Source organism: Theropithecus gelada, chromosome 2 (assembly GCF_003255815.1).
Source record: "Theropithecus gelada isolate Dixy chromosome 2, Tgel_1.0, whole genome shotgun sequence".
NCBI classification, from domain to species: domain Eukaryota; kingdom Metazoa; phylum Chordata; class Mammalia; order Primates; family Cercopithecidae; genus Theropithecus; species Theropithecus gelada.
The window spans coordinates 192584232-192609556 of NC_037669.1; the positions used below are offsets into that span (position 1 = coordinate 192584232).

Genomic DNA, 25325 nt, shown 5'->3' on the forward strand with positions numbered 1-25325 from the left:
AAAAAAAAAAAAAAAAAAAAGATGTTAACATGAAAGAAATCTGTACTACCTATCTTACCTTTACAATTCTCCCACAAATCTAAAGTTTTTTCCAAATAAAAATTTTAAGACACATCTATGTATAAAAAATACATATATGCATGTATGTATGAGCAGGCAACAAGAGATTATCAGGAATGAACAGACAGATTTAAAAAACATTTGAAATGAAGCATATAAATCTTAAAATACCAATTAGGGAATTGGGAGTTAACAAGCTACCAAAGTTGCAACCCTGAAAGACAAACAGAAGCAAAACATAAAGGAAGCACAAGTGAGGATGTGTGTGTGTGAAGATGCATGTATATGTGTAGCCAGGTCCTCAAAAATGTAACACAGAGAGAATGAGGGAAATAAAATATTCACAGAGATAATGGCCATGACATTTTCAGAATTTGTGAAAAACATATCAGAAGTCTAGGAACAAAAATGCATCCCAAGCAGGGTAAGTAAAAATAAATCCTTACCTAGACACATCTTGGTAAAACTGAAAATGCAAACGACAAAGATAAGATCTTAAAGACAACCAGAGAGAAAGGGTGAGTCACCCACAAAGGTTAACAGTTAGAGAGACAGCCAACTTCTCAGCAGACACAACAGAAGTCAGAAGATAGTGAATACAGTCTTGCGAATATTGACAGAAAATAACTGTCAACCTAGAATGATGAACTCTGAGAGACTATCTTTCAAGATTGAGGGTGGCAAAAATGGGAAGTTTGTCATCAAGAAAGTTGAACTAATGAAAGAAAAAAATTGATCTCAGAAGAGCAACTTAAGATACAGGATAAAAGAGAATGCTGAGTAAATGGAAATAATGTATGTAAATTCTAACATTGTCTTTAAAAATTATAGTAATTGTATTTATAGATATCATCAAATTGCTCTACTCAGAAGCTTTACCAGTTTACAGTCACTAGCAACATAAGAAAGTACTCATTTCCCCATCTCTCTGACAGTGTGATTTTTACTAAACCAATAATTGAAAATGGTATTTCAGCTGGGCATGGTGGCTCATGTCTGCAATCCTGGCACTTTGGGAGGCTAAGGTGGGTGGATTGCTTGAGCACAGGAGTTTGAGACCAGCCTGGGCAACATGGCAAAACCCCACCTCCACGAAAAAATTTTTTAATAAAATAGCCAGGCACGGTGGTGTGCACCTGTAGCCCCAGTTACTCAGGAGGCTGAGGTGGGAGGATCACTTGAGCCCAGGAGGTCAAGGCTGCAGAGAGCCGAGATTGTGCCACTGTACTCCAGCCTGGGCAATGGAGCAAGACCCTGTCTCTAAAATAAATATATAAATAAAAATTAGCATGTGGTATGTCTTTCTATATATTTAAATCATCTTTTGTATCTCTTAGAATTTTAAAATTTAAATCATAAATGTTTCATGTATCTCATTAAGTTTGTTCCAAATTGTTTCATTTTGTGTCATCATTGTTTGTTGCTTTTGCTGTTGTTGTTTTTGTAAATGGACTTAAATGAACTTTCTTCCATTAGTTTTTCTATTAATAACTAGTTGTTTATTCATGTAAAGTCTATAGTTTCTGAATATTAATATCAAACTAGACACTTTACTAAATTATTCTGTGGTTTGTAACACTTTTTTAATTAATAGATTTTATTTATTTATTTACTTATTTATTTATTTATTTATTTATTTTTGAGATGGAGTCTCACTCTGTTGCCAGGCTGGAGTGCAGTGGTGTGATCTCGGCCCACTACAATCTCCACCTCCTGGTTTCAAGTGATTCTCCTGCCTCAGCCTCCTGAGTAGCTGGGATTACAGGCATGCACCACCATGCCTGGCTAATTTTTGCATATTTAGTAAAGATGGGGTTTCACCACATTGGCCCCATGGGTCTTGAACTCATGACCCAACCAATCCACCCACCTCGGCCTCCCAAAGTGCTGGGATTACAGACATGAGCCACTGTGCCCAGCTAGATTTTATTTTTTTGGAGCAACTTTAGGTTCACAGCAAAACTAAGTGGAAAGCACAAAGATTTCCCACATGCCCCCAAACCCTCACCACACACACCACCTCCCACCGCCATCCTGCACCAGAGGGATACATTTGTTACGGCCGATGCGCCTACACTGACACGTCGTTGTCAACCGAAGTCCACAGTTCACCTTAGGGTTGAGTCTTGGTGTTGCCCATTCCATGGGTTGAGACGTGTCCTAACATCTACCTCTGTAGTATCATATAGGATGGCTTCACTCTCCTGAAAATCTTGTGTGCCCTACCTATTCATCCTCTATCCCGCAACCCCTGACAAGCACTGATCTTTTTACTGTCTCCATAGTTTTGCTTTTTCCAGAATGTCATATCGTTGGAATCGCATAGTATGTAACCTTTTCAGATGGGCTTTTTTCACTTTAGTAATACGTGTTTAAGATTCCTCCATGGCCGGGCGCGGTGGCTCAAGCCTGTAATCCCAGCACTTTGGGAGGCCGTAGACGGGCGGATCACGAGGTCAGGAGATTGAGACCATCCTGGCTAACACGGTGAAACCCCGTCTCTACTAAAAAATACAAAAACTAGCCGGGCGAGGTGGCGGGCACCTGTAGTCCCAGCTACTCAGGAGGCTGAGGCAGGAGAATGGCGTAAACCCGGGAGGCGGAGCTTGCAGTGAGCTGAGATCCGGCCACTGCACTCCAGCCTGGGCAACAGAGTGAGACTCCGTCTCAAAAACAAACAAACAAACAAAAAAGATAAAACTTCTGATTAAATCCCTCTTGCAAGGATTTGTGTCCTTATAGAAAAGACCACAGCCAGCCAGCTAGTCCCATNAAAAAAAAAAAAAAAAGATTCCTCCATGTCTTTTTGCGGCTTGAAAGCTTATTTCTTTTTAGTGCTGAGTCATATTGCACAGTCAGAGTGCACCAGAGCTGGTGCCTTCACCTACTGAAGGACAGCTTGGTTGCTACCAGGTTTTGGCGATTACGGTTAAAGTTGCTGTAAACGTTCGTGTACAGGCTTTTGTGTAGATCTGAGTTTTCAGTTCATTTGGATAAGTATCAAGGAGCTCACCTGCTGGATTGTGTGGTAAGAGCATGTTTAGTTTTGTAAGGAACTGCCAGCTCTCTCCCAAACTGGCTGTATACCATTTTGCTTCCCACCAACAGTCAATGGCCCTTCCTATTGCTTTTCATCCTCACCAGCATTTGGTGTGCAATTTCTGAACAAAATCCTTTGTGTTTTCCAAGTATACAGCTATTTTGATCTGAAAATAATTCTTCCTCCATTCTGATTTCTCTATCTCTATATTCTACCTCTTGTCAAATTATATTGGCTAATACATCCAGAAAAATATTAAGTAATAGCTGTAAAAATGGATAAACCTCTTTTGTTCTTGACTTCAAGTTTGGGAGAACTTTTATTGTGTCCCCATTAAGTATGATGCTGGCTTTTATACTGAGATAAGTATATTGTTTCGTGTTAAGAAAATACACCTATTTCTATTTTATTGAGTGTTTACCAAAAATGTTGAATTTTTCAGTATCTGTGGGGATGATCACATCATTTTTCTTTTATATGCTCAATATTAATATGATCAATCACATTGATAGATTTCATAATATTAAGCCATTCTTAAATTTCTAAAAAGGAGGAAACCTTTTTAGAAAAAATTCTCCTTAGGTCTAGTGCAGTGGCTCACACCTGTAATCCCAGCACATTGGGAGGCTGAGTCAGGCGGATCACTTGCGGCCAGAAGTTCGAGACCAGCCTGGCCAATATGGTGAAACCTATCTCTACTAAAAATACAAAAATTAGCTGGGCGTGGTGGCGCACGCCTGTAATCCCAGCTACGTGGGAGGCTGAGGCAGGAGAATTGCTTAAACCCAGGAGGAAGAGGTTGCAGTGAGCCAAGACTGTGCCACTGCACTCCAGCCTGGGCGACAGAGTAAGACTCCATCCCAAAAAGAAAAGAAAATCTCCTTAAATTCTTAAAAACAGTGACAACCTGTGTGTGCCCTTATGGCTGAAGAGAATGTTAAATAAATGCACAAATATGAAAAAGCTGCTCATGAAGTGCTCCTGTTTTTTTGGCACACCCAAGTCCCTCCACATACGGAAAACCCTGGGACCTTCCAGCTAGAAAGACACAGGCAGAGCACCCACAGGAACCTTCCTGCAAACGCAGAGCTTAGCTTCAGTTCAGCCCAGGGACTGTTTGTCTGAGGAGCGGCCTCAGGCGGACAGCTATAGGGCTTGGGGCCCCCTCCAGCCTTCAGGTGAGTCAACACCACTATTAGACTCACCAGGCAATTCTGGGAATGATCTGAGATCTTTGTAATGTTTCTCAATTCCTTTCACAATGCTGGGGGCCCAAGGCCAGCGCTGCCCTCCTGAGAAAGGAGACACAAGGAGCAGAAGGTCAGGGTCAGTGGGGCATGGTGAGTCTTTGGAGTTTCTTGGGAAATGCTTCCTGGGCTCAGCAAGGAAAAGTCTACTAATACAAAACGGGAGACTTCTGCTTCTACAAATCGAACTCCTGTGATTGCAGCCTCTGTCCTCAATTCTTTTTTTTCTCTTTCTTTCTTTCTTTCTTTTTTTTTTTTTTTTTTTTTTTTTTTGAGACGGAGTCTCGCTCTGTCGCCCAGGGTGGAGTGCAATGGTGCAATCTGGGCTCACTGCAACCTCTGCCTCCCAGGTTCAAGCGATTCTCCTGCCTCAGCCTCCCGAGTAGCTGGGACTACACGTGCACGCCGTCATGCCCGGCTAATTTTTGAATTTCTGTAGAGACGCGGTTTCACTGTGTTGGCCAGGCTGGTCTTGAATTCCTAACCTCAGGTGATCCACCACCCTCGGCCTCCCAAAGTGCTGCGATTACAGGCATGAGCCTCCGCGCCCAGCCCCCTCAATTCTAATGCTCTCTTTCTAGCCCTCTCTTCCCAGCTCGGATGGGCCCTTGGCCCCAGGTCTCCAGTGGCAAGTCCCGGCGGGCTCCTGGGCCGACTCGTGCAGGCTCCGGCCATCTGTAGACACAGTGGGGCCTCCCAGATCCTGGGGAGCCTGGGCTGCACAGAGAACCCAAAAGGCTTGCAAGGAGGCCCAGCCGGTGAGTCCGCGGCATGTGTTCGTGATTCGCTGAGATGAAGCCAAAGGGAAACAGCCCAGGGCGGGGGCACTGCAAGTATGAGGTAGAATCATATGAAATTGCAGGTAATTTGCTGTTGTTGACCTACGGAAAACCAGCATTATCATACGGTTCAGCCAAACCCCAAGGCTGCCCTTGAGCCCAGAACAATCACAGAACCAGTTCTGTGGCGCCACCCAGTGCCAGAGGAAGGAAACAGCTTGACTCTTAAATGATGCCGCTGACAGTGACAGAGGAAGTGGCGTTTCTGGAGCTTCTGTGAGGTGCTGGGGATAGAAGTTTCACGCAAGTGATTATGTAATGTTATTGTGTGTGTGGCAACAGTCAAGCATACTTATATAACACAAACAGCTCTCCTGAGGTAAGCAGGTAGGTACTATTATTATTCCCATTTTAGAGGGGAGAAAGATGAGGCTCAGGGGATTTTCAGCAAGTGGTGCAAAATCACACAGCCCAGGGACGCAGACCCAGGTTTGAACCCAGAGCCTGGCTCAGAATCCTGCTCTTCACATGCAGCTTCCCTTTCCACGTGAGGGAGAAGGTGAGGCTCCCAAGCGAGAGAGCTGAACTCTGGGGGGTCCCCAGGCAAGACTGACCCAGGTGCACACACCTGAATTTCTCAGCACTTCCCGTCACATCAGCACAGAGGATGAGCCAGGCATGGTGGCTCACACCTGTAATCCCAGCACTTTGGGAGGCAAAGATGGGCAGATTGCTTGAGCCCAGGAGTTCCAGACCAGCCTGGGCAACATGGTGAGACCCCATCTGTACAAAAAAATACAAAAGTTAGCCGGGAGTGGTGGCACTTGCCTGTTGCCACAGCTACTTGGAAGGCTGAGGTGGAAGGATAGCTTGAGCCTAGGAGGTCGAGGCTGCAGTGACCTGAGATCTCACCACTGCACTCCAGCCTGGGTGACAGAGAAAGACCCTGTCTCAAAAACAAAAAACAAAACCCAAAGAACAGAGGATGTTAGTGGAACCATTACAGCAGGATATTCAAGTAATAGTTTCAGTCCCAGTACGGTGGCTCACGCCTGTAATCCCAGCACTTTGGGAGGCCGAGGCAGGTGGATCACCTGAGGTCAGGAGTTTAAGACCAGCCCGACCAATATGGTGAAACCTTGTCTCTACTAAAAATACAAAAATTAGCCAGACACCAGTTACCTGGGAGGCTGAGACTTGCTTGAACCTGGGAGGCAGAGGTTGCAGTGAGCCAAGATCGTGCCACTGCACTCCAGCCTGGGTGACAGAGTGAGACTCCATCTCAAATAAATAAATAAATAAATAAATAAAGTAATAGTTTCAAAACTTGCCTTAAAGGAAGTTCATTAAAATAAAAAAGAAAACTGTGTGCTATTGTTGTGCCCAGACCGTTTGTTCCCCAAAGAAGACCACCAGAGTCCAGAGTCAAAGCCAAGCGGCAAGGATCTTTTACTGCAAGTTCGAACTTGGTCCCTCCCTTCCACAGCATACAAGAGGGCCCCGAACAATGCGAGTGCTTGCTTTTTATAGCCCGATGTAAATAAGATACGTAAAGTTACAGAGGAACAAGGGAATTCTTTTGGTTACAGCATTACAACTGGTTTACATTTTAAGTTATATATTTAGCAGTTTTCTATTGGTTCCCGCGCTTTCAGTAAAACCACAAACGGCTGTGTCCTTATCGGGGACTTTTCCAGGTGGTGTTTGTACTGGGCTCAGGAAATTGAGAGATATATGGTGGGATGTGTTTGTACTGGGCTCAGGAAATTGAGAGATATATGGTGGGATGTGTTTGTACTGGGCTCAGGAAGTTGAGAGATATATGGTGGGATGTGTTTGTACTGGGCCTGTTTGTGTTGAGCCCAGGGCTGAGGAATGTGCTTTGTGTTGAGCCCGGGGCTGAGGAATGTGTCTGATTTCTTTCATTTCCCCCTTTTCTCAGGTACCTCTAGAGCCAATCTTGGGTCTTATAAGTCTGACTCTGTTTCAGCATTTACAGGTTGGTATTGGGCTCTGAGGACCATGAGCTGTACGGTGTCAAACCTTTCCCTGACAAACTGTAAAATTCTGTTAACACAAGGTCCTACGGTTAACAGAAATAGTAGACAGCAGAGGTCCAAGGAAGGGGGCTAACAGGGAAAACATAGAGGAATTCCACCATTGGTCTGCAGCAGAAGCAAACTGTCGTGTTTTTACTTCTATGCTTAACTTGCGTAACTGTTGGACCCGGTTCTCTACAAGCCCTGATTCATTTATGTAGAAACAACAGTCTTCCTTTAGAAACATACATGTACCACCTTTTTCAGCAGTGAGTAGGTCTAGGGCCCTCCGATTCTGCAAAGTTACCTGAGCTAGGGACGTGAGCTGTCGCTGAAGGGAGGCAAGGGACTCAGCCGACTCCTCCATAACAACGGCAAATTGTTGGTATAACTTGTTGCTTTCTATGAGGGTGTGACCTAGGGCTCCCCCCGCCAGTCCCGCCACAATGAGGGATGCGGTGAGGGAGATTCCTGCAATGAGGGGGAGAAATATGGCTCGTGCAGGTCTCGGTCTAGGGACTGGGTGAATAGCAGTACTAGTCCAGTTACCGGTGTACCCTAGGAACTCGCTGGCAGTTAGTAGAGTCAACCGGGGAACTAATGTGACAGGAAGACACAGTAGGTTGGTAATAGAGGGACCAGATAGGTTCTTAGATAATGTTCCATTACACCAGAAGAATATGCCCGGCGGAGCCCTTAGGGTGATATTAGGGGGCATTGCAGTGATGTTGCAGAGGCTGGAATTAGTTCCTGAGAAACAGTAGGGAAACTTCTCCTGACTGGGGTTTAGGTATAGGGGCACGTTAAGGATAGGGGCATATGAGAGGTTTCAGAGGTTGTTAGCTTGGGCAGAGGTAGAGGATCCCCATGGCAGAGGGACAGCGGTTAGCGGTGGACGCCCTAGAGTGGCATACAGAAAGCAGCCAGACAGGCTATGAAGTCCTGTAAGGTTAGCAAGTTCTAGTCCTTCTTGTAATAATTTTAACCAGGAGAAAGGACGTAAGTCTTGTGTTAGTCTGTTTTCTTGTCGTTGGATATTTCCATGGACCAGGGGCAGTACCTGCACTAGACCTCGCCACAGATAGAGGTGACTGCTAGGCCATGTGGAGGAGGGGGAGTAGTATACAGCCCCATGTTGAGGCGTGGTCCAGCGGGAGTTCCAGGGGTCTCTGACTATCCATGTATATGAAAAGTCTCCGTCTCGTCTATGATGGAAGGCCCGCTTAGGGTCTAACTGTTCTTTCTCTCCCCAATAACGGGATCTATGGATGTTACAATAGTTATAAGGACAGCCGGCATTTTGGTGCCACCAATAGTGTTTACAATTGTATTTAGTCTGATCAAACTCAAAGCATATTATTGGTGCCATAGGTTTGGCTATTTGAAAACCAGTAAAATTTAGTAGAATTGGGCTATTGCACCCTGAGGAGGGGGAATCAGCACTGGCCAATAATTTCCCGGGCTTATGAGGTTGCCCAGGGTGGGTTTGGTTTTCATAAAGCCAGAATCTCCAGACAAAGGGATTAAGAGCTGGGATTTCTCCAGCGGCCACTAGGGCGACTAACCTTAGGGTTAGACTACCTAACTGCATGTTTGCAGTGAGCTATGCTGCCGGCGCAGGGTGAGTTTTAAGGGGTTGTTCTTAGCTCTGTCCACAGTCCACGTGGCCGGTGCTTGAGCTGCCTGCAGTGATTGGTCCCAGAAGGTCGGAGGTTGGGTCCACTGGCTTGACCTGGGTGTAGTGGATGCACTCCAGCCTGGGCGACACAGACCCTGTCACTGAAAAATAACAGAAAAAAATCATAGAACTGCATACTTCCATGTACTGTACTTAAATTTTCTGGTATTTATCGTATGTATATCATAACTCATATCTCAATAAACTCGTCGTTTTTAATGTGAGGGTTGCTATGGGGCATGGAGGGCGATCCGGCTCCGGACCCTGGGGAGCGGCGTCGGGGTCGGGGGCGACGGGGAGGTCTGGCCCTGCGGTTCGGCCTCCCCGGGGCTCCTGCAGCGCTCTCCCGCCAGGGGGCAGCGTCCGGCCGGCGGCGCCGGCGGGAAGCTCAGGCTGAGGGGTCGCGGGGCGCCGTCTTCCCCCTGCGTGGCGCGGGGCCGCGGGGCGCCGTCTTCCCCCTGCGTGGCGCGGGGCCGCGGGGCGCCGTCTTCCCCCTGCGTGGTGCGGGGTCGCGGGGTGCGGTCTTCCCCCTGCGTGGTGAGGGGACTCGGCGCGCCGTCTTCCCCCCGCGCAGCCCGCAGCGCGAGGCCACCGGGTGGGACATGGGTGCCCGCGCGTCGTGGCGCCCCGTCCCGGGAGGGAGTCTGGCTCCTGGGCCGTGGCTCTCCGTCCACGCGGCGGCCTCCCTGCAGCCCCCTAGGGCCGGTCGCCCGTCCCCGCCTGCGGAACGCGGGGGGCAGCACGGCCCGCGCCCGGTCACCCGAGCCTGCTCCCGGCGCCGCGTGGCCTGTCAGGTCCCGTCAGCCTCGCTGTGCCGACCCCGGGCGCCTCCACGATGGCTCGGGGCCCACCCAGTGCCTGGATGTCTGGATGCACGAGGCGCCCCCACGCGACCAGCCCCGGCCGACCCCACAGGCACAGGCTGAGGAGAGCGAACCGCCGCGCCTGCCCTGCGCGCCGACGCCGACCCCTCCCGGGCGCGCCTCCCCGCGGACGCCGCTCTCGCGCAGGGAGAGGCCCTGGGGTCCGCTCGGAGCGGCGCCTGCGGGCGTGGGCCCCGGTCGGCGTCCTGCGGGGGTCGCGGCTGTTCTCTCAGCCTCCTCGCGACTTCACTCTCCTGTCAGGCCTGGGAACGCCCCACACCCGCCGACCACTGCGGGGCTCGGCAGCCTCCCTGTGCGCCCAGTCACTTGTCATGAGTGACTCCATTTTGAGGCGTTTCGGGCCACGAAGCAGGACCGTGGGCCGCACTCCCGGTCCGCGTGTGGAAGCGGGGCGGCGGCGGCGGAGCTCCCCGCCACGGAGAACCCCGAACCAGAGAAGTGTGGCCTGGGTTTTGGTGTAGGAGCCCCTGGCGCTGAAAGGCTGTTCCCAGGCGCGGCTCGCCGAGGAGCGGAAGCCGGGGAGGGAGCCCGAGCGCGGCGGGGAGAGACCCGTCCCCGCCTGGCGTTGCCCGGCCCGAGGGACAGCGGCGCCCCCGGGACCCTCCCCAGCGTGGCCCCAACTCGCCCCGGGACCGCGGGCCAGGCCGGGCGGGAGCGCGGGGACGTACACGGGGCCCCGCCCGCGCTGCTCCTCCCTCCCGGCCGGCCGGGTGCGGGCGGCGGTGGCCCCAGTCTCCGCGCGGCTGAGGCGCGCCCGGCCGCTCCCACGGCCTCGCCTCCGCCCTCCGGTCCCGCCGCCTCCGGGGCCGCCTGGGACCCTGGCCCCCGCCGGGCAGGACGCCGCCAGCGCTGCAGGCGCAGCCCAGAGGCCGCGCGGGTGAGTCGGTGCGCAGCCCCAGCGGCCCCAGAGCAGCGGGTGCGGGGAGGGCGAGCGGACCGCAGTCGGCTCCGTCCCCACCTTGCGCGCAGCCGGGAAACCAGCAGGCCCAGCCTCTAGGGAGGCGGGCAGGGGAGCTGGGGGCCGCCCCCACGTTCTCGCGGGCACCTGTCCCTAGGCCGGGGACCGCTGGCTCGGAACACTGACCCTCCCCGGACCTAGGGGGACGGGGGCAGCGGTCCCATTCGCCCAGGAAGGGCAGCCGTGGGTAAACTCCACTCCAGAGCATGGTCTGGGCCCAGGTTGAGGCCTGGGGTTGAATCCGCTTCTGCTAGCGGCGGGTGTTCTCAGGGAGGCCCATAACCACACTGGGTCTTAGTCCCCCCAGGCATGAAACAGGAACAGGGCGAGCAGCAGAAACTGCGCGACGCTGCAAAGCGCTGAGCCCGAAGCCGAGAAGAATCTCGGCTCCCGGCCTTGGGGGCTGCACCACGGGCCAGGCCAGCACTCCCAGGATGAGAGGATGGCCCCCTGGCCCAGGGGTGGCGTGGGGGCGCGGACAAGGCAAGGCGACCCTGCCAGGAAGCACCCAGCGCTCCGGTTGGTGGTCAGGGGGCCTTTGCCTGGGACTCACAGTGTGGCCGGGAAAATTCTGTAATGAGGACATTTCTCATCATTCCTTCTCAAAAGTCATTCGTCAGCCCCAGACACCTTTGCCTCGGAAAACTGGGAACCACTTTCAAAATCCTTAACACCCCCATCTCCTGCTACAGAGTGGAGTCCCCACTTTGCAGAGGCGCACTGCAAGGTCGCGGATTGTTAAATGGTGCGCCCTCCTTGATGAAGATGCCTTGCTCTCTTTCACTCTCTTTATGTGTGTTTAATGTTATGTGTTGCGTTTTCTGTGAAGCAAAGGAGAAACACGGGCCCTTTCAGGCAACCGGAGGAAGAAGGCGGCCAGCATCAGATCTTCCCATGCTTGAAGGTGGAGCACCCTGCAGGGCTTACTGCAGCCCTCAGGGTCAAAGTGAGGATGCAATGCAGCACCAAAAGGCAAATGTACTCTGGAGAGCCACTCTCACCTTGTACCCCTGGAGTAGACCCCGAGGACTGGAGGACTGGAACAAGATCTTAGCCCTGAGGGCGGGAGAAGCAGCCTTTGGTGGTTGCACAGGGGCCCGGCTTTTCCCGAAGTCTTAAAGCCTGCTCCAAATGCCAGATTCAGAGAAAGGGGCCGAATCTTGGGCCCGCCGCCCTCTCCCGTAAGCCGTGACCCAGCAGCTTTGTTAGGAAGTTTATATATGAAGGTAGGGACCTTTCTTGGAATGAGCCACACGCGATGGCTCTGCCATTCCGGACGGTGCTCGTTCACCGCTGTCCCTGGAGCAGACAGGGTTCGTGCACACAGCTGGGCGCCGGAGAAACATGAGGCACCAAAAGCAGGCCCAGGCCCTCGGACTCAGCGAGCTGGACACGTGTCCCCATCACCCGCGGCTGGCAGGAGCAGTGTTTCTACTCCCTTCCTTCCCCTCCTCTCCTCCCGCCCCAGATGTGCTGTCTTTCCTGGCCTCCCCCCCGCGCCCAGCGCAGTGGTTTCTGTTTGGCTGTTCCCCTGTCTCCGAGATGGTCTCTCCCTGCTGCTTGCCCTACACATTCTCCCACACACGCCCGCGGGATGCCCCTGTCGGCGTGGTTGTCAACCTTCGCTCCTCTTTCCCCACAGTCCAAGACTCGGCCCTGTCCCTTCATTCTAAAGCCTTCCATTTACGAGCCCTCCCGAGGACCGACCCCCAGGAGGCCGCTGGAGATGCAGGATTTGGACCCGCGCCTGACCGGCACCCTGATAGATCCCTCTGAATGAATGGATGGATGAATGAATGAATGAGCAGGCTGCATCCTGATTAGGTTAAGGTGAGTCATTGCCACGCTTGGCGTTGGCTCCGCCCCCTGGGATAAAAGGCGAGAGGCAGCCACATGGAAAGCTCCTCCAGTGGGGTCTCAGACTGGAGAGCCTCCAGCAGGTGGATGTTCCCTAGAGCTTCCGTGTTTGTTATTGTTATGGTCGATGCCCCAGTATGTTACCACCTTCTCCAGAAGACCTCCTGCTCTGACCTTAACAGATAGGCCGTGGTGGGCCCGCCCAGGCTGGACTCGAGGGCCTGACATGAATCTCAAAGGGATTCCATGCCCGGGAAACCTCAGCCAAGCAGGGCAGGGAAATAATCAGACAACTGTCAATGCTTGGCGCCTGCAGAGTTTTGCATAGGGTCCTTCAGAGGGAGGGTTAGGGAAGGCTTCTTGGGGGTTAGGGCAGTTAAGCAAAATGGATAAAGAAAGCAACCACTTACGTCTGCGTATTTTCTTCATTTCATCTTCACAGCAGCCCTGAGATAGGTACTGGTTTACAGCTGAGGTATAAACTGGGGTTCAGAGAGATTGAGTGCTTTCACCACGAACAAGTGACAGAGCAAGGACTTGAACCGGGTTACTTGATGCCACCGCCGGTCTTAACCTCCATGTTATTAGCATATTAAGCAAGTGAAACCATGTGAGCCAAGAAACTGGGGTGAGAAACAGCACAGAATAGAGGAGAAGGCTGCAGAAAGGCGTGATGTCTCTGCAGCACCGAATGCTACTCACAGACACATGCGTGGAGGTGGGAAGGGGACACTGGAAGCCGTGGAGGGCCTTGTCAGCCACAGTAAGGAATGTGGACCTGGTCCTGGGGGTGATGAGGGGATGGCCCTCCACCCAGTAGTTTCTCACAGGGGAGCGATTCAGCCTCTCTCTGCGGCAGTCGGGAGGAAGGATGCAGTGAGGGAAAGTGGAGAGGTGGGTGGCAGTGCAGTCTACTCCAGGTCACGCTTCTTAACATCTCCCTCATTATTCATACACAAAAATGACTGCTGTTGTATGACACACTGGTTAACAAAGGAGGGGGCTGTTTGCAGATGGAAACAACAAACCCAGGGGCTCCAGCCGTCTGAAGATTCTGCACAGCCAGCCACCCCTAAGGCTGAGAAATCCCAGGCACGTGTACACCAGTCACAGCATACCTGGACTCAGATAATGACAGTGGAGAATGAGAAACAAGAACTGGGTTCAAGGAATAATTAGCAAGCAACGTTTGCATTACATAGCGAAGGGACAACGGAGGAGGGAGATAGTCCATGGGATTCTGGACTAAATTGGGCAGATGGTATGACTGGTTAGGCTTTGTGTCCCCGCCCCAATCTCATCTTGAATTGTAATCCCCAAGCGTTGTGGGAGAGACCTGGTGGCAGGGGATCAGATCACGGGGCGGTTTCCCCCATGCTGTTCTCATGATAGTGAGGGAGTTCTCCTGAGATCTGATGGTTACGTAAGCATCCATCATTTCCTCCACTCACACTCTCTCCTGCCACCTTGTGAAGAAGGTGCCTGCTTCCCCTCCACTATGACTGTCAGTTTCCTGAAACCTCCCCAGCAATGTAGAATGGGAGTCAATTAAACCTCTTTATTTAGAAATCACCCAGTCTTGGGCGGATCTTTAGAACAATGTGAGAAGGGATTAACGCAGTAAATTGGTACCAGGAGTTTGGGACACTAATACATGGTAGTTCCCTTATTGCTGCAGGGAGCATGGGGACAGGGCTTGTTCCAGGGAAGGTGATGAGTTCTGTTGGGCTGCCTTGTGTTTGAAGTAGGTACAGAAGCCTAACAGGCAGTGGAGCAGGGCACTGGAGTCAAGCAGACTGGGTCCAACTTCCAGCTTCACCAACTTATTAGTTCCATTACCTTTTGCAAAAAGCCTGTTCATTTGTCTCTATGACAGGGATAAGAATAGGTTTATAGAGGCTGAGGTGGGAGGATTGCTAAAGCCTCGGAGGCAGAGGTTGCAGTGAGCTGAGATCACAGCACTGCACTCCAGCCTGGGTGATAGAGTGAGACCTTGTCTTTAAAAAAAAAAAAAAAAAAGGATAGGGTTATAGACTTATTGTGATACTTAAATAAGATAAGGTACAGAGCCTGGAAGGTAATATGTATCTAATAAATGGCAGTGCTAGGCTAGGTGTGATGGCTCACGCCTGTAATCCCAGCACCTTGGGAGGCCGAGGCAGGCAGATCATGAGGTAGGAGTTTGAGACAAGCCTGGCCAAAATGGTGAAACCCCATCTCTACTCAAAATACAAAAATTATCCAGGCATGGTGGCACATGCCTGTAGTCCCAGCTACTCAGGAGGCTGAGGCAGAAGAATTGCTTGAACCTGGGAGACAAATGTTGCAGCGAGCCGAGATTGTGCCACTGCACCTAGCCTGGGCAATAAGCAAGACTCCATCTCAAAAAAATTAAAAAATGGTAGTGCTGTTATTATTGTTACACTATCCCTTATTATTATCAGTAAATCTGAAGCTCAGAAAAGAAGCAATTTCAGAAGGCATCAAGTAGAAATGGAAACCATGAGAATAAATGAGATGATCCAAAAAGAGTATACATGGAGGACGTTGAAGACCAGGAGCATTGACATTTAAGGGGTGGACACAGGAAAAGGAGTCTAAGAACAAATGGCCAGAGGAGGAGGAAAGCTGTGAGAGCCCGTGGAAGCCACGTGTAGCAGCCACACAGCTGATCCTCTGCCTCCTTCCTCCTTCCTGACAGAACCTGTTGTCAGGTAAGCTCCCACAGTCCCAGCTCCAAGCCAGGAGGTGAGTCTTCATCAGTAATCTCATTTCCCTTGCCAGTGACTGGTTTGGGAACGTGTACTTGATGCAGTTCTGTTCGCACTTGATAGAAAGTCTGCTGGGGAACTTCTGGAAAAGATTTCCTTTATCTTAAAAAGAAATGCAGGTGCAAATCAAAACCACAATGAGATACCACTTCACACCCACTGAGATGGCTGGAATCCAAAAGTCAGATAACAAGTGTTGGTCAGAACCGTCACACATTTCTGGTGGGAATGTAAAATGATACAGCCACTTTGGAAACCAACCTGGAAGTTTCCCCAAGTGATTAAACATAGAGTTACCACAGGATACAGGGACTTTACTCCTAGATATATACCAAGAGAAATGAAGACATATGTCCACGAATAAACTTGTGCACAAAAGTTTATAGTAACACTGTTTACAATATAGCCAAAACATGAAACAACTCAGAGGTTCATCAATAGATGAATGGACACACAAAATGTGGTATATCCACACAATGGAATAGCACTTGGCCATAAAAAGTAAGGACGTACCGATACCTGCTACAACACGGATGAACCATGAAAACATTCTGCTAAGTGAAAGAAGCCAGCCACAAAGGCCTACAGACTGAAGGGGGCCTGCCCCTCCACACCTGTGGGTATTTATCGCAAGGTGGAGACGAGAGACTGAGAAAAGAAATAAGACACAGAGACAAAGTATAGAGGAAGAAAAGTGGGCCCAGGGGACCGGCGCTCAGCAAGTGAGGACCTGCACCGGCACTGGTCTCTGAGTTCCCTCATTCTTTATTGATCACTAGCTCTACTATCTCGGCGAGGGGGATGTGGCAGGTGTATAGGGTAACGGTGGGGAGAGAGTCAGCAGGAAAACATGTGAACCAAAGACTCTGTGTCATAAATAAGTTTAAGGAAAGATGCTGTGCCCAGATGTGCACGTAGGCTAGGTTGATGTTTAACTTTACGTAAACATCTTAGTGCAGTAAAGAGCAGTATTGCCGCCAGCATGTCTCATCTCCAGCCATAGGGCAGTTTTCTCCTAACAGTAAATAGAATGTACGATCGGGTTTTACACCAAGACATTCCATTCCCAGGGATGAGCAGGAGACAGAAGCTATCCTCTTATCTCAACTGTAAAGAGGCCTTCCTGTTGCACTAATCCTCCTCAGCACAGACCCTTTATGGGTGTCGGGCTGGGGGACTGTAAAGTCTTTCCCTTCCCACAAGGCCATATCTCAGGCTATCTCAGTCAGGGGAAACCTGGACAATACCCAGGCTTTCTTGGGCAGAGGTCCCTGTGGCTTTCCGCAGCGCATTGTGTCCCTGGTTAATCAAGAATGGAGAATGGTGATGACTTTTACCAAGCATACTGCCTGCAGACACATTTTTAACAAAGCACATCCTGCACAGCCCTAAATCCATTAAACCTTGAGTCAATACAGCACATGTTTCTGTGAGCACAGGGTTAGGGTTACGGTTACAGATTAACAGCGTTTCAAAGCTGAATAATTTTTCTTAGTATAGATCAAAATGCAGTTTCTTATGTCTTCCTTTTTCTACGTAGACACAGTAACAGTCTGATCTCTCTTTCTTTTCCCCACACAGAGCTTATGATTTCATTCATATGGAAGTTCAGATAGGGAACTCTATAAAGACAGAAAGTAGATTAGTGGTTTCCAGAGTCTGCGGTGGTGGATGAGGATGGGAGGTGATAAATAAAGGATATGGGGTTCTTCTTGAGTGATGAAAATTTCTAGAATTGACTGTGGTGATGGTTGCACCTGCCTACGAATATACCAAAAACCACTGAATTGTACACTTTAAATGAGTTGCATGGTGTATTAATTATATTTCAATAAACCTGTTTTAAAAAGAGACAGCCTCAAAAATACAGACACTTCTCAGTGTTGGCATGTCTGGATGGGATGGCTGGAACTGAGGATTGTGTCCACACAGAGAGAAAGGCAGCATTAAGGCTGACCTGAGAAGCGGCAAGGGACCCTGGCAGTACCAAGCCTGGCTGCTTTTTTATGTGACATGATGAATTGTTTCCTGCTTTTTCTTTTAAGAGATGGGGGTCTTGCTGTGTTGCCAGGCTGACCTTCAACTCCTGGGGTCAAGCAATCCTCTGCCTCTGCCTCCCAAGTAGCCGGGACTACAGGGATGCACCACCACGCCTGGCAACATGATGAATTGTTGAAGCCAGCTTGCATTGTTTTTGTTGTTGTTGTTTGCAAACAACTAAATGTTTTATGCAAAACGGAGTTAATATAGGGAATTAGCTGCTTACAAAACCTTTGGAAGTGCTGAGTGATCAAGCTGTAGGCTGAATCCCCAGGAATGACTCCTAGAACACTGCAAAACTGACCAGCGGGGCTACTGCTTCTGTCCCCTGTCAGGAAAGTGGGTAGGAGCTGGTGATCAGGATGGGACGGCAAGACCCAGATTTGTTGGGTACCCTAGTCCTTCTTGCAAATGTCACATTGGGCAAATGTCATATTTAGACCCTGTATAAGTCAGGGTTCTCCAGAGAAACAGAAATAATAGGGAATTGGCTGTATCATTTACTATGAAAATTGGGTCATGCAATTATGGGGGCTGGTGAAGTCCCACAGTCTGACACCTGCAAGCTGGAGAACCAGGAAAGCTGGTGATTTAATTCAGTCCGGGTCGGGAGCCTTAGAAACAGAGGAGCCTGCAGTGTAACTCCCAGGCCTCGTCTGACTGCCCGAGAACCTGATTCGGGGAGGTGGGCTGTGGGGCACTGGTGTGAGACACAGAGTCTGAAGGGCCACGAACCAGGAGCACTGTTGTCTGAGGGCAGGAGAAGACAGCTATCCCGACTGAAGAGAGCGCAGATTCACCCGTCCTCCACGTGTTTGTTTTATTCAGACCCTCAGTGGGTTGGATCATGCCCACCCACGCTGGTGCAGCTGATCTTCTTCACTTAGTCTGTCAATTCAAAGGTTAATCTCAGCCGGGCGCAGTGGCTCACGCCTGTAATCCCAGGACTTTGGGAGGCCAAAGTGGGTGGATCATGAGGTCAGGAGTTCGAGACCAGCCTGACCAACATGGTGAAACCCCATCTCTACTAAAAATACAAAAATTAGCCGGGGGTGGTGGCACGTGCCTATAATCCCAGGTCCTCAGGAGGCTGAGGCAGAGAATCACTTGGACCCAGGAGGTGGAAGTTGCAGTGAGCCACTGTACTCCAGCCTGGGTGACAGAGCAAGACTTCATCTCAAAACAAACAAACAAACCAAAAAAGACAAACAAAGGCTAATCTCTTCCTGAAATACCCTTCTAGACACTGCTAGAAATAATGTTCTAGCAGCTATCTGGGTATCTCTTAGCCCAGCCAAGTGGACACATAAAATTAACCATCAGACTCCTTAGCAAATATGGTCAGCAAGTAACCGAGTTACTCACCAGAGGCCTCCGTTCCCATCTGTAAAACCGGGATACCGAGACCCACTGCCCCAGGCTGTGGAAAGGATTCAATGAAATATGCATGTCAAGTGCCTGGCAGTCAGTGGGCATTTAGTATAAAGTAGCTATTACTATTATTGTCATTTTTATTAAATGATAGATCCATTTTGAGTTTGTTCAGACAGTTGGATATATTGTAATTTACATCGTGATAACCAACAAGTGTTTTCCTCAACAGATGCAGATCTGTGGATCCAGCATGGCATCTGTAGCAGCTGGGACATCATTCCAGGTTTTGGGCCCGGTGTGTTGGCAACAACTGGATCTGAAGATGGCAGTCAGGGTGCTTTGGGGTGGCCTCGGCCTGCTCCGAGTGCTGTGGTGTCTCCTTCCGCAGACGGGCTATGTGCACCCAGATGAGTTCTTCCAGTCACCTGAGGTGATGGCAGGTAAAACTCCACATGTGTGGCTGAGACAAGTTGCAGCAGAGTCTGGTTGGGAAGCTGACGGGAGACTTTGCGGGGAGGGAGTAGCATGTCTGTGCAGATGAGTAGTAAATTCACAAGCAGAGCAGCAGCCTGTCTCTCTGGGCTAAGAACTTGGACGTGGGGACTTCATATCTCCTTCCCGAGTGGTGACACTGACCATCTGGGTGATGCTAAGAAACCACCAGTCTCTTTAACGTATGCCTGCTTGGACAAACCATACAGGTTATTGAGAATGAGAGAGAATGAGAGCTGTGTTGGTGAGAATGAGAGCTGTGTTGGTGAGAATGAGAGCTGTGTTGTTGGTGGGAATGAGAGCTGTGTTGTTGGTGAGAATGAGAGCTGTGTTGTTGGTGGGAATGAGAGCTGTGTTGGTGGGAATGAGAGCTGTGTTGGTGAGAATGAGAGCTGTGTCAGTGAGAATGAGAGCTGTGTTGTTGGTGGAATGAGAGCTGTGTTGGGCGTCCCAGTGGGAAACTTTTACAGCTGGGCTTCCCCAGTGTTTGGCAAGAGCTTCCATAGGGCTGTGATCTGAGATGATGAAAGTTCTGTAGATTCAAGTGAGGGTTGAGGGAACCCGGACCTGGGACACTCAGTTGCCTGTTAGGTGGTGTAGTTGAGGATAGTTGCCTTGCCCGTGCCATCTCACCCAAAGGCCTTGAGGCCTTTCAAATGTGATGGGCATGTGGCTTCATCCTCATGGTTCAAGACGGCTGCTTGAGCTCCAGCCATCAAGTCTACACGCAGTCTTTCCAGCCAACAAAGGAGAAGGCATTACTTCTTTCTTTAAGGTCATATTTTGAAGGTCGCATGCTGTTTGCCCATTTCTATCGCACTGGGCAGAATGTATCATGAGACCACACCTAGCTGCTAAGGAAGCTAAAAATTATAGTCTTTCTGTCTGAGCAAGTGCCCAGCTAAAGAGCCAAAGGGGTCGGATGCGGAGGCTTTCGCCGGTAATCCCAGCACTGTGGCCTCCGGAGGCTCTGGCCGGTAATCCCAGCACTGTGGGAGGCCGAGGCAGGCGGATCGCCTGAGGTCAGGAGTTTGAGACCAGTCTGGCCAACATGATAAAACCCCATCTCTATTAAAAATACAAGAAATTAGCTGGGCGTGGTGGCAGGTGCCTGTAATCCCAGCTACTTGGTAGGCTGAGGCAGGAGAATCGCTTGAACTCAGGAGGCGGAGGTTGCAGTGAGCTGAGATTGTGCCATTGCACTCCAGCCTGGGCAACAGAGTGAAACTCCGTCTCAAAAAAGAGCCTAAGGAAGGAGGAGGGAATAGGTATTTTGGAGGCACCAGCTTTCTTTGCCACAGGGCTCAACAGGTGAATTTGTTTTTTAGTTAAAAGGCTTATCTTCTTTCCCTCACATGTTTTTTTTTTTTTAACCAGAAAAACACCCAGATAGATTTGATCCTGGATTTTGCCTCCCTTTCACCATCTAACATAGACAGATAAAACAGCTGAAAGGCTGGAGAAATAAGTAGCAGAACCAAAGAACCCGAATGATCCCCAGGCTGTATAATCAGCTCAAAACAGCCAGCAGGTGATCAAGCAGGAGACGCTGTGAACAACGAGGCTTGGAGTGGAGCTGCCCCCTCACCCCCCACCCCTCAGAGCTCTGATGTGGAGCTGCCCCCTCACCCCCCACCACTCAGAGCTCTGATGTGGAGCTGCCCCCTCACCCCTCCCAGAGTTCTGATGTGGAGCTGCCCCCTCACCCCCGCCCTCAGAGCTCTGGCACAGGTTACAGACCAGGCAGCAAGTATTTCTTTAATTATGTAAGTACTACTTGGATATATTCTTCTTATAAAAAATTTAAGTATCATAGTCAGGGCACAGTGGCTCAGGCCTGTAATCCCAGCACTTTAGGAGGCTGAGGCGGGTGGATCATTTGAGGTCAGGGGTTGGAGACCAGGCTAGCCAACATGGTGAAACCCCATCTCTACTGAAAATACAAAAATCATCCGGGTGCAGTGGCAGGCGCCTGTAATTCCAGCTACTCAGGAGGCTGAGACGGGAGAATCGCTTAAACCCAGGACGTGGAGGTTGCAGTGAGCCGAGATAGCGCCACTGCACTCCAGCCTGGGCGACAGAGTGAGACTCTAAAAAAAAACAAACAAACAAACAAAAAAATTAAGTATCTTAAGACTAAACATAAATCACCTCTGACATAACCCCAATGGCTCAGCCCCTCCCCCTGTTCTCTCCCCCCATCTCCTGATAACAATCATCAGAGAGTGGGCTCTGACTCTGATTTTTGAGATCTTGGAACCCTGAGAAGAGGTTAGGCCTCCCCCTACCTGCCCGCCTCCCACACACTCTTCCCAGGACACACAGCCGCCTCATCTCCCAGGGAGGTACCTCCTGCCCTCTGCGCTCTGAGCTCCCCTGCACTTGTTTCTGCTGCTGCGTGACAAACCATCAAAATCCCAGCAGCTTAAAACCGCATCCATTCGTGAGTTCACGATCAGAAGTGCGGCATGGGCTCTCTGCTCACAAGGTGGACATCAGCGTATGGACTGGGCTGAGTTCTTGTCTGGAAGCTGTCTAATTCTAGCAGAATCGAGTTCATTTCAGCTGTGGAACCTATGGTGCGGTTTCCTTGCTCTTAGCTTTCAGAGGTTACCCACATTCCTAGCCAATGGCCTCTTCCATCTTTAAGCCAGCGGTGGCATGTCAAATCCTTCTTATGCTTTGAATCTGACTGCCCCTTCTGCATCCAGCTGATGAAAACTCTGTTATTAAAATATTGTCGTGATTAGGTCCGGCCCCCCGCATAGTCTCCCTATTTTACAGTCAGTGCTCCTGTATGACGTAACCTAATCACAGGAGTACATTCCATCCTAGGGGCCAGGTGCAGTGGCTCAAACCTGTAATCCCAGCACGATAAGAGGCTGAGGTGGAAGAATCGCTTGAAGTCAGGAGTCTGAGATCAGCCTCAGTAACACAGCAAGAGCAATGATCTCGCCACTGCACTCCAGCCTGGGTGACAGAGACCCAGCAAGGAAGGGAGGAAGGGAGGAAGGGAGGAAGGGAAAGGAAGGAACAGGAAGGAATGGGAAGGAACGGGAAGGGAAGGAAGGGAGGACGGGAAAGGAAGGAATGGGAAGGGAAAGAAGGGAGGGGAAGGGAAAGAAGGGAAGGGAAGGAAGGAGGGAGAGAGGGAGGGAAGGCAGGGAGGGAGGGAAAAATCCATCCAGGGCACAGTCCCAGGGATTATGCACACACACCAAGGGGTGGAAATGCTGGGTGCCATCCTAGAATTTTGCCCACTACATCCCTGAGCTTAGTACTGGCTCAGCTCTGCCTCTCCTTCTCTGCAGAGGACATCCTGGGCGTGCAGGCCACCCGGCCCTGGGAGTTTTACCCCAGCAGCCCCTGCCGCACAGTGGTCTTCCCCCTGCTGACCTCCGGCTCTACCTTCTGGCTGCTCAGGCTCTGGGGAGAGCTGGGGCCGTGGCCTGGCCTGGTGAGTAGCTATGCGCTGCTGGTGGGGCCGCGGCTCCTCCTCGCTGCCCTTTCCTTCGCTCTGGACGGGGTGGTGTACCACCTGGCCCCACTGTTGGGGGCGGATCGCTGGAATGCCCTGGCCCTGCTCTCTGGTTCCTACGTCACCCTGGTCTTCTACACAAGGACCTTCTCCAACACCATTGAGGGACTCCTCTTCGCGTGGCTGCTGGTGCTGGTATCCCCCCATGTAATGTGGGGCCCTACATGCAAGGAGCCTGTGCCGGGTCCATGGTGGCACAGCTGGCTTCTTGGAGGCATCGTGACTGCTGGCTTCTTCAACCGGCCCACCTTTCTGGCCTTTGCTGTGGTCCCTCTCTACCTCTGGGGCACTCGTGGAGCCACAAACCCTGGCTTGAAGTCCCTGACCCGGGAGGCCCTGGTGCTGCTCCCTGGGGCAGCCCTCACAGCAGTGGTGTTTGTGGCCATGGACAGCTGGTATTTCTCCAGCCCCGCTACATCCAGGACCCTTGTCCTTACACCTGTCAACTTCTTGCACTACAACCTGAATCCCCAAAACCTGGCGAAGCATGGCACGCATGTGCGGCTCACTCACCTGGCAGTCAACGGCTTCCTGCTCTTTGGGGTGCTGCATGCCCAGGCCCTGCAGGCCGCGTGGCAACAGCTGCAAGCTGGCCTCCAGGCCTCTTTACAAATGGGCCTCCTGAGGGCACTGGGTGCCCGGAGCCTGCTGTCCAGCCCCAGGTCCTATCTCCTTCTCCTCTACTTCATGCCCCTAGCCCTGCTGTCTGCCTTTAGCCACCAGGAGGCTCGGTTCCTGATTCCCCTCCTGGTCCCCCTAGTCCTGCTTTGTAGTCCACAGACCCAACCTGTGCCTTGGAAGGGCACTGTGGTCCTCTTCAATGCCCTCGGTGCCTTCTTCTTCGGCTGCCTGCATCAGGGGGGCCTGGTGCCTGGCCTGGAGTACCTGGAGCAGGTGGTCCATGCCCCTGTGCTCCCAAGCGCACCCACCCACTACACACTCCTCTTCACTCACACCTACATGCCCCCCCGGCACCTCCTCCACCTCCCAGGCCTGGGGGCACCAGTGGAGGTGGTGGACATGGGAGGAACTGAGGACTGGGTCCTGTGCCAAGCCCTGAAAAGCTTTACCAGACAACCAGCCTGCCAAGTGGCTGGTGGGCCATGGCTCTGCCGCCTCTTTGTGGTGACCCCTGGCACCACCAGGGGTGCTGTGGAGAAGTGCAGCTTCCCCTTCAAGAATGAAACACTTGTATTTCCCCATCTAACCCTGGAGGATCCACCAGCCCTGTCCTCCTTGCTGAGTGGGGCTTGGAGGGACCACCTCAGTCTTCACATCATGGAGTTGGGGGAAGAAACCTGACAATATGACAGGGCACCCACCGCCCACGATTCAGCCATAGAAGTTGCTGCCCCACCTTCTACTTGGGTAGCTGGGCTGGGACGCTGGCACAGGGCCCAGGTTCTCCTTCACGACTTCCACTGCTGCCTCTCCTGGGCACGGCTGTTCTGCCTTCTGGGTGAGCTGGCACTCCTCCCCCTGAGACCAAAGATCTGACCTGTCAGTCTTGATGTCAAGGTCCCCAAAGAACCAGGTGTAAGTGATGACACCTGTCGGTTCCTGCCCTGCTGCTTCCAGCCACTGTGATGTTTGAAACATATAATAGTACCTGGTTGGGAAAAAGAATGAACTGCCAGTGACATTCCCCAGCGACCTCTCCCAAACTTCCCATGATGCCTTGCCCTTGCTGTCATGACAACCTCTGGCTTCCTGAGACCGATCTGCCTATCCAAATAATGTGGAAGTCAGTGTGATGAAGTATAGAGAACAGGTGGCCCAGATCCAGGGGACCCAACTTCTAGCCCCTTGGTCTGTCACCCCCTCGCTGTGTGATCTTGAGAAAGCCCCTTCCACTCTCCCACCCCACTTCCCAGTCTGTTGGGATCAGAGGATCTTTGAGGTGTCTGCCAGCTAACATCGTGTCATTCCTGGAATCCACAGTACATGTCCCCCGTCCTCGACAGGCACAGCTCTCACAAAGCTCTTTAAGCATGAAAGTGGGAGTTGTGTTGTACTTCATGGCCCTCTGATGCCTGCTGTCTCAGTGTTTGGTTATTGTGCAAACAAGTAATGTTTGAAATATATAATTGCACCTGGAGATTTTCTCCCTACTTTCTTTTACTCCTGTTCCTGAGAGGTGGTGGGAAACTCTCCAGCCATTTCTGCACCTTGTCCTTAAGAGTCATTCTCCTGACTGGGCGTGGTGGCTCACACCTGTAATCCCAGTACTTTGAGAGGCCAAGGCGGGCAGATCTCGAGGTCAGGAGTTGAGACCAGCCTGGCCAACATGGTGAAATCTGTCTCTACTAAAAATACAAAAATTAGCTGGGTGTGGTGGCGGCGCCTGTGGTCCCAGCTGCTCAGGAGGCTGAGGCAGGAGAATGGCTTGAACCCAGGAGGTGGAGGTTGCAGTGAGCTGAGATCGCGCCACTCACTCCCGCCTGGGAGACACAGCGAGACGGTCTTGGGGGGAAAAAAAAAGTCATTCTCCCAGATTAGGGAGCCAGATGTTCTCCCTCCTTAGAAGAACTGTGGGTCTCAAGCCCTCCCATCCTGCCCCAGAGAGCA

General features: G+C 51.1%; 1 protein-coding gene across 1 annotated transcript; it reads left to right on the top strand.

Annotated features, from left to right (window-relative positions):
* Window positions 1–10425: 10425 nt before the first annotated feature.
* On the top strand, window positions 10426–24868 carry PIGZ (phosphatidylinositol glycan anchor biosynthesis class Z). The gene is made up of 3 exons (XM_025376543.1): window positions 10426–10604; window positions 18957–19167; window positions 22531–24868. Exons 2-3 carry the CDS (start codon window positions 18957–18959, stop codon window positions 24057–24059), a joined length of 1740 nt encoding a protein of 579 aa, XP_025232328.1. The 5' UTR covers window positions 10426–10604; the 3' UTR covers window positions 24060–24868.
* The last annotated feature ends 457 nt before the right edge of the window (window positions 24869–25325 follow it).

Coding starts and splice junctions, on each gene's coding strand:
- PIGZ (XM_025376543.1), top strand. CDS start 18,957: ATGCAGATCTGTGGATCCAGCATGGCATCTGTAGCAGCTGGGACATCA. Junction 19,168..22,530: donor GTCACCTGAGGTGATGGCAG/GTAAAACTCCAC, acceptor CCTTCTCTGCAG/AGGACATCCTGGGCGTGCAG.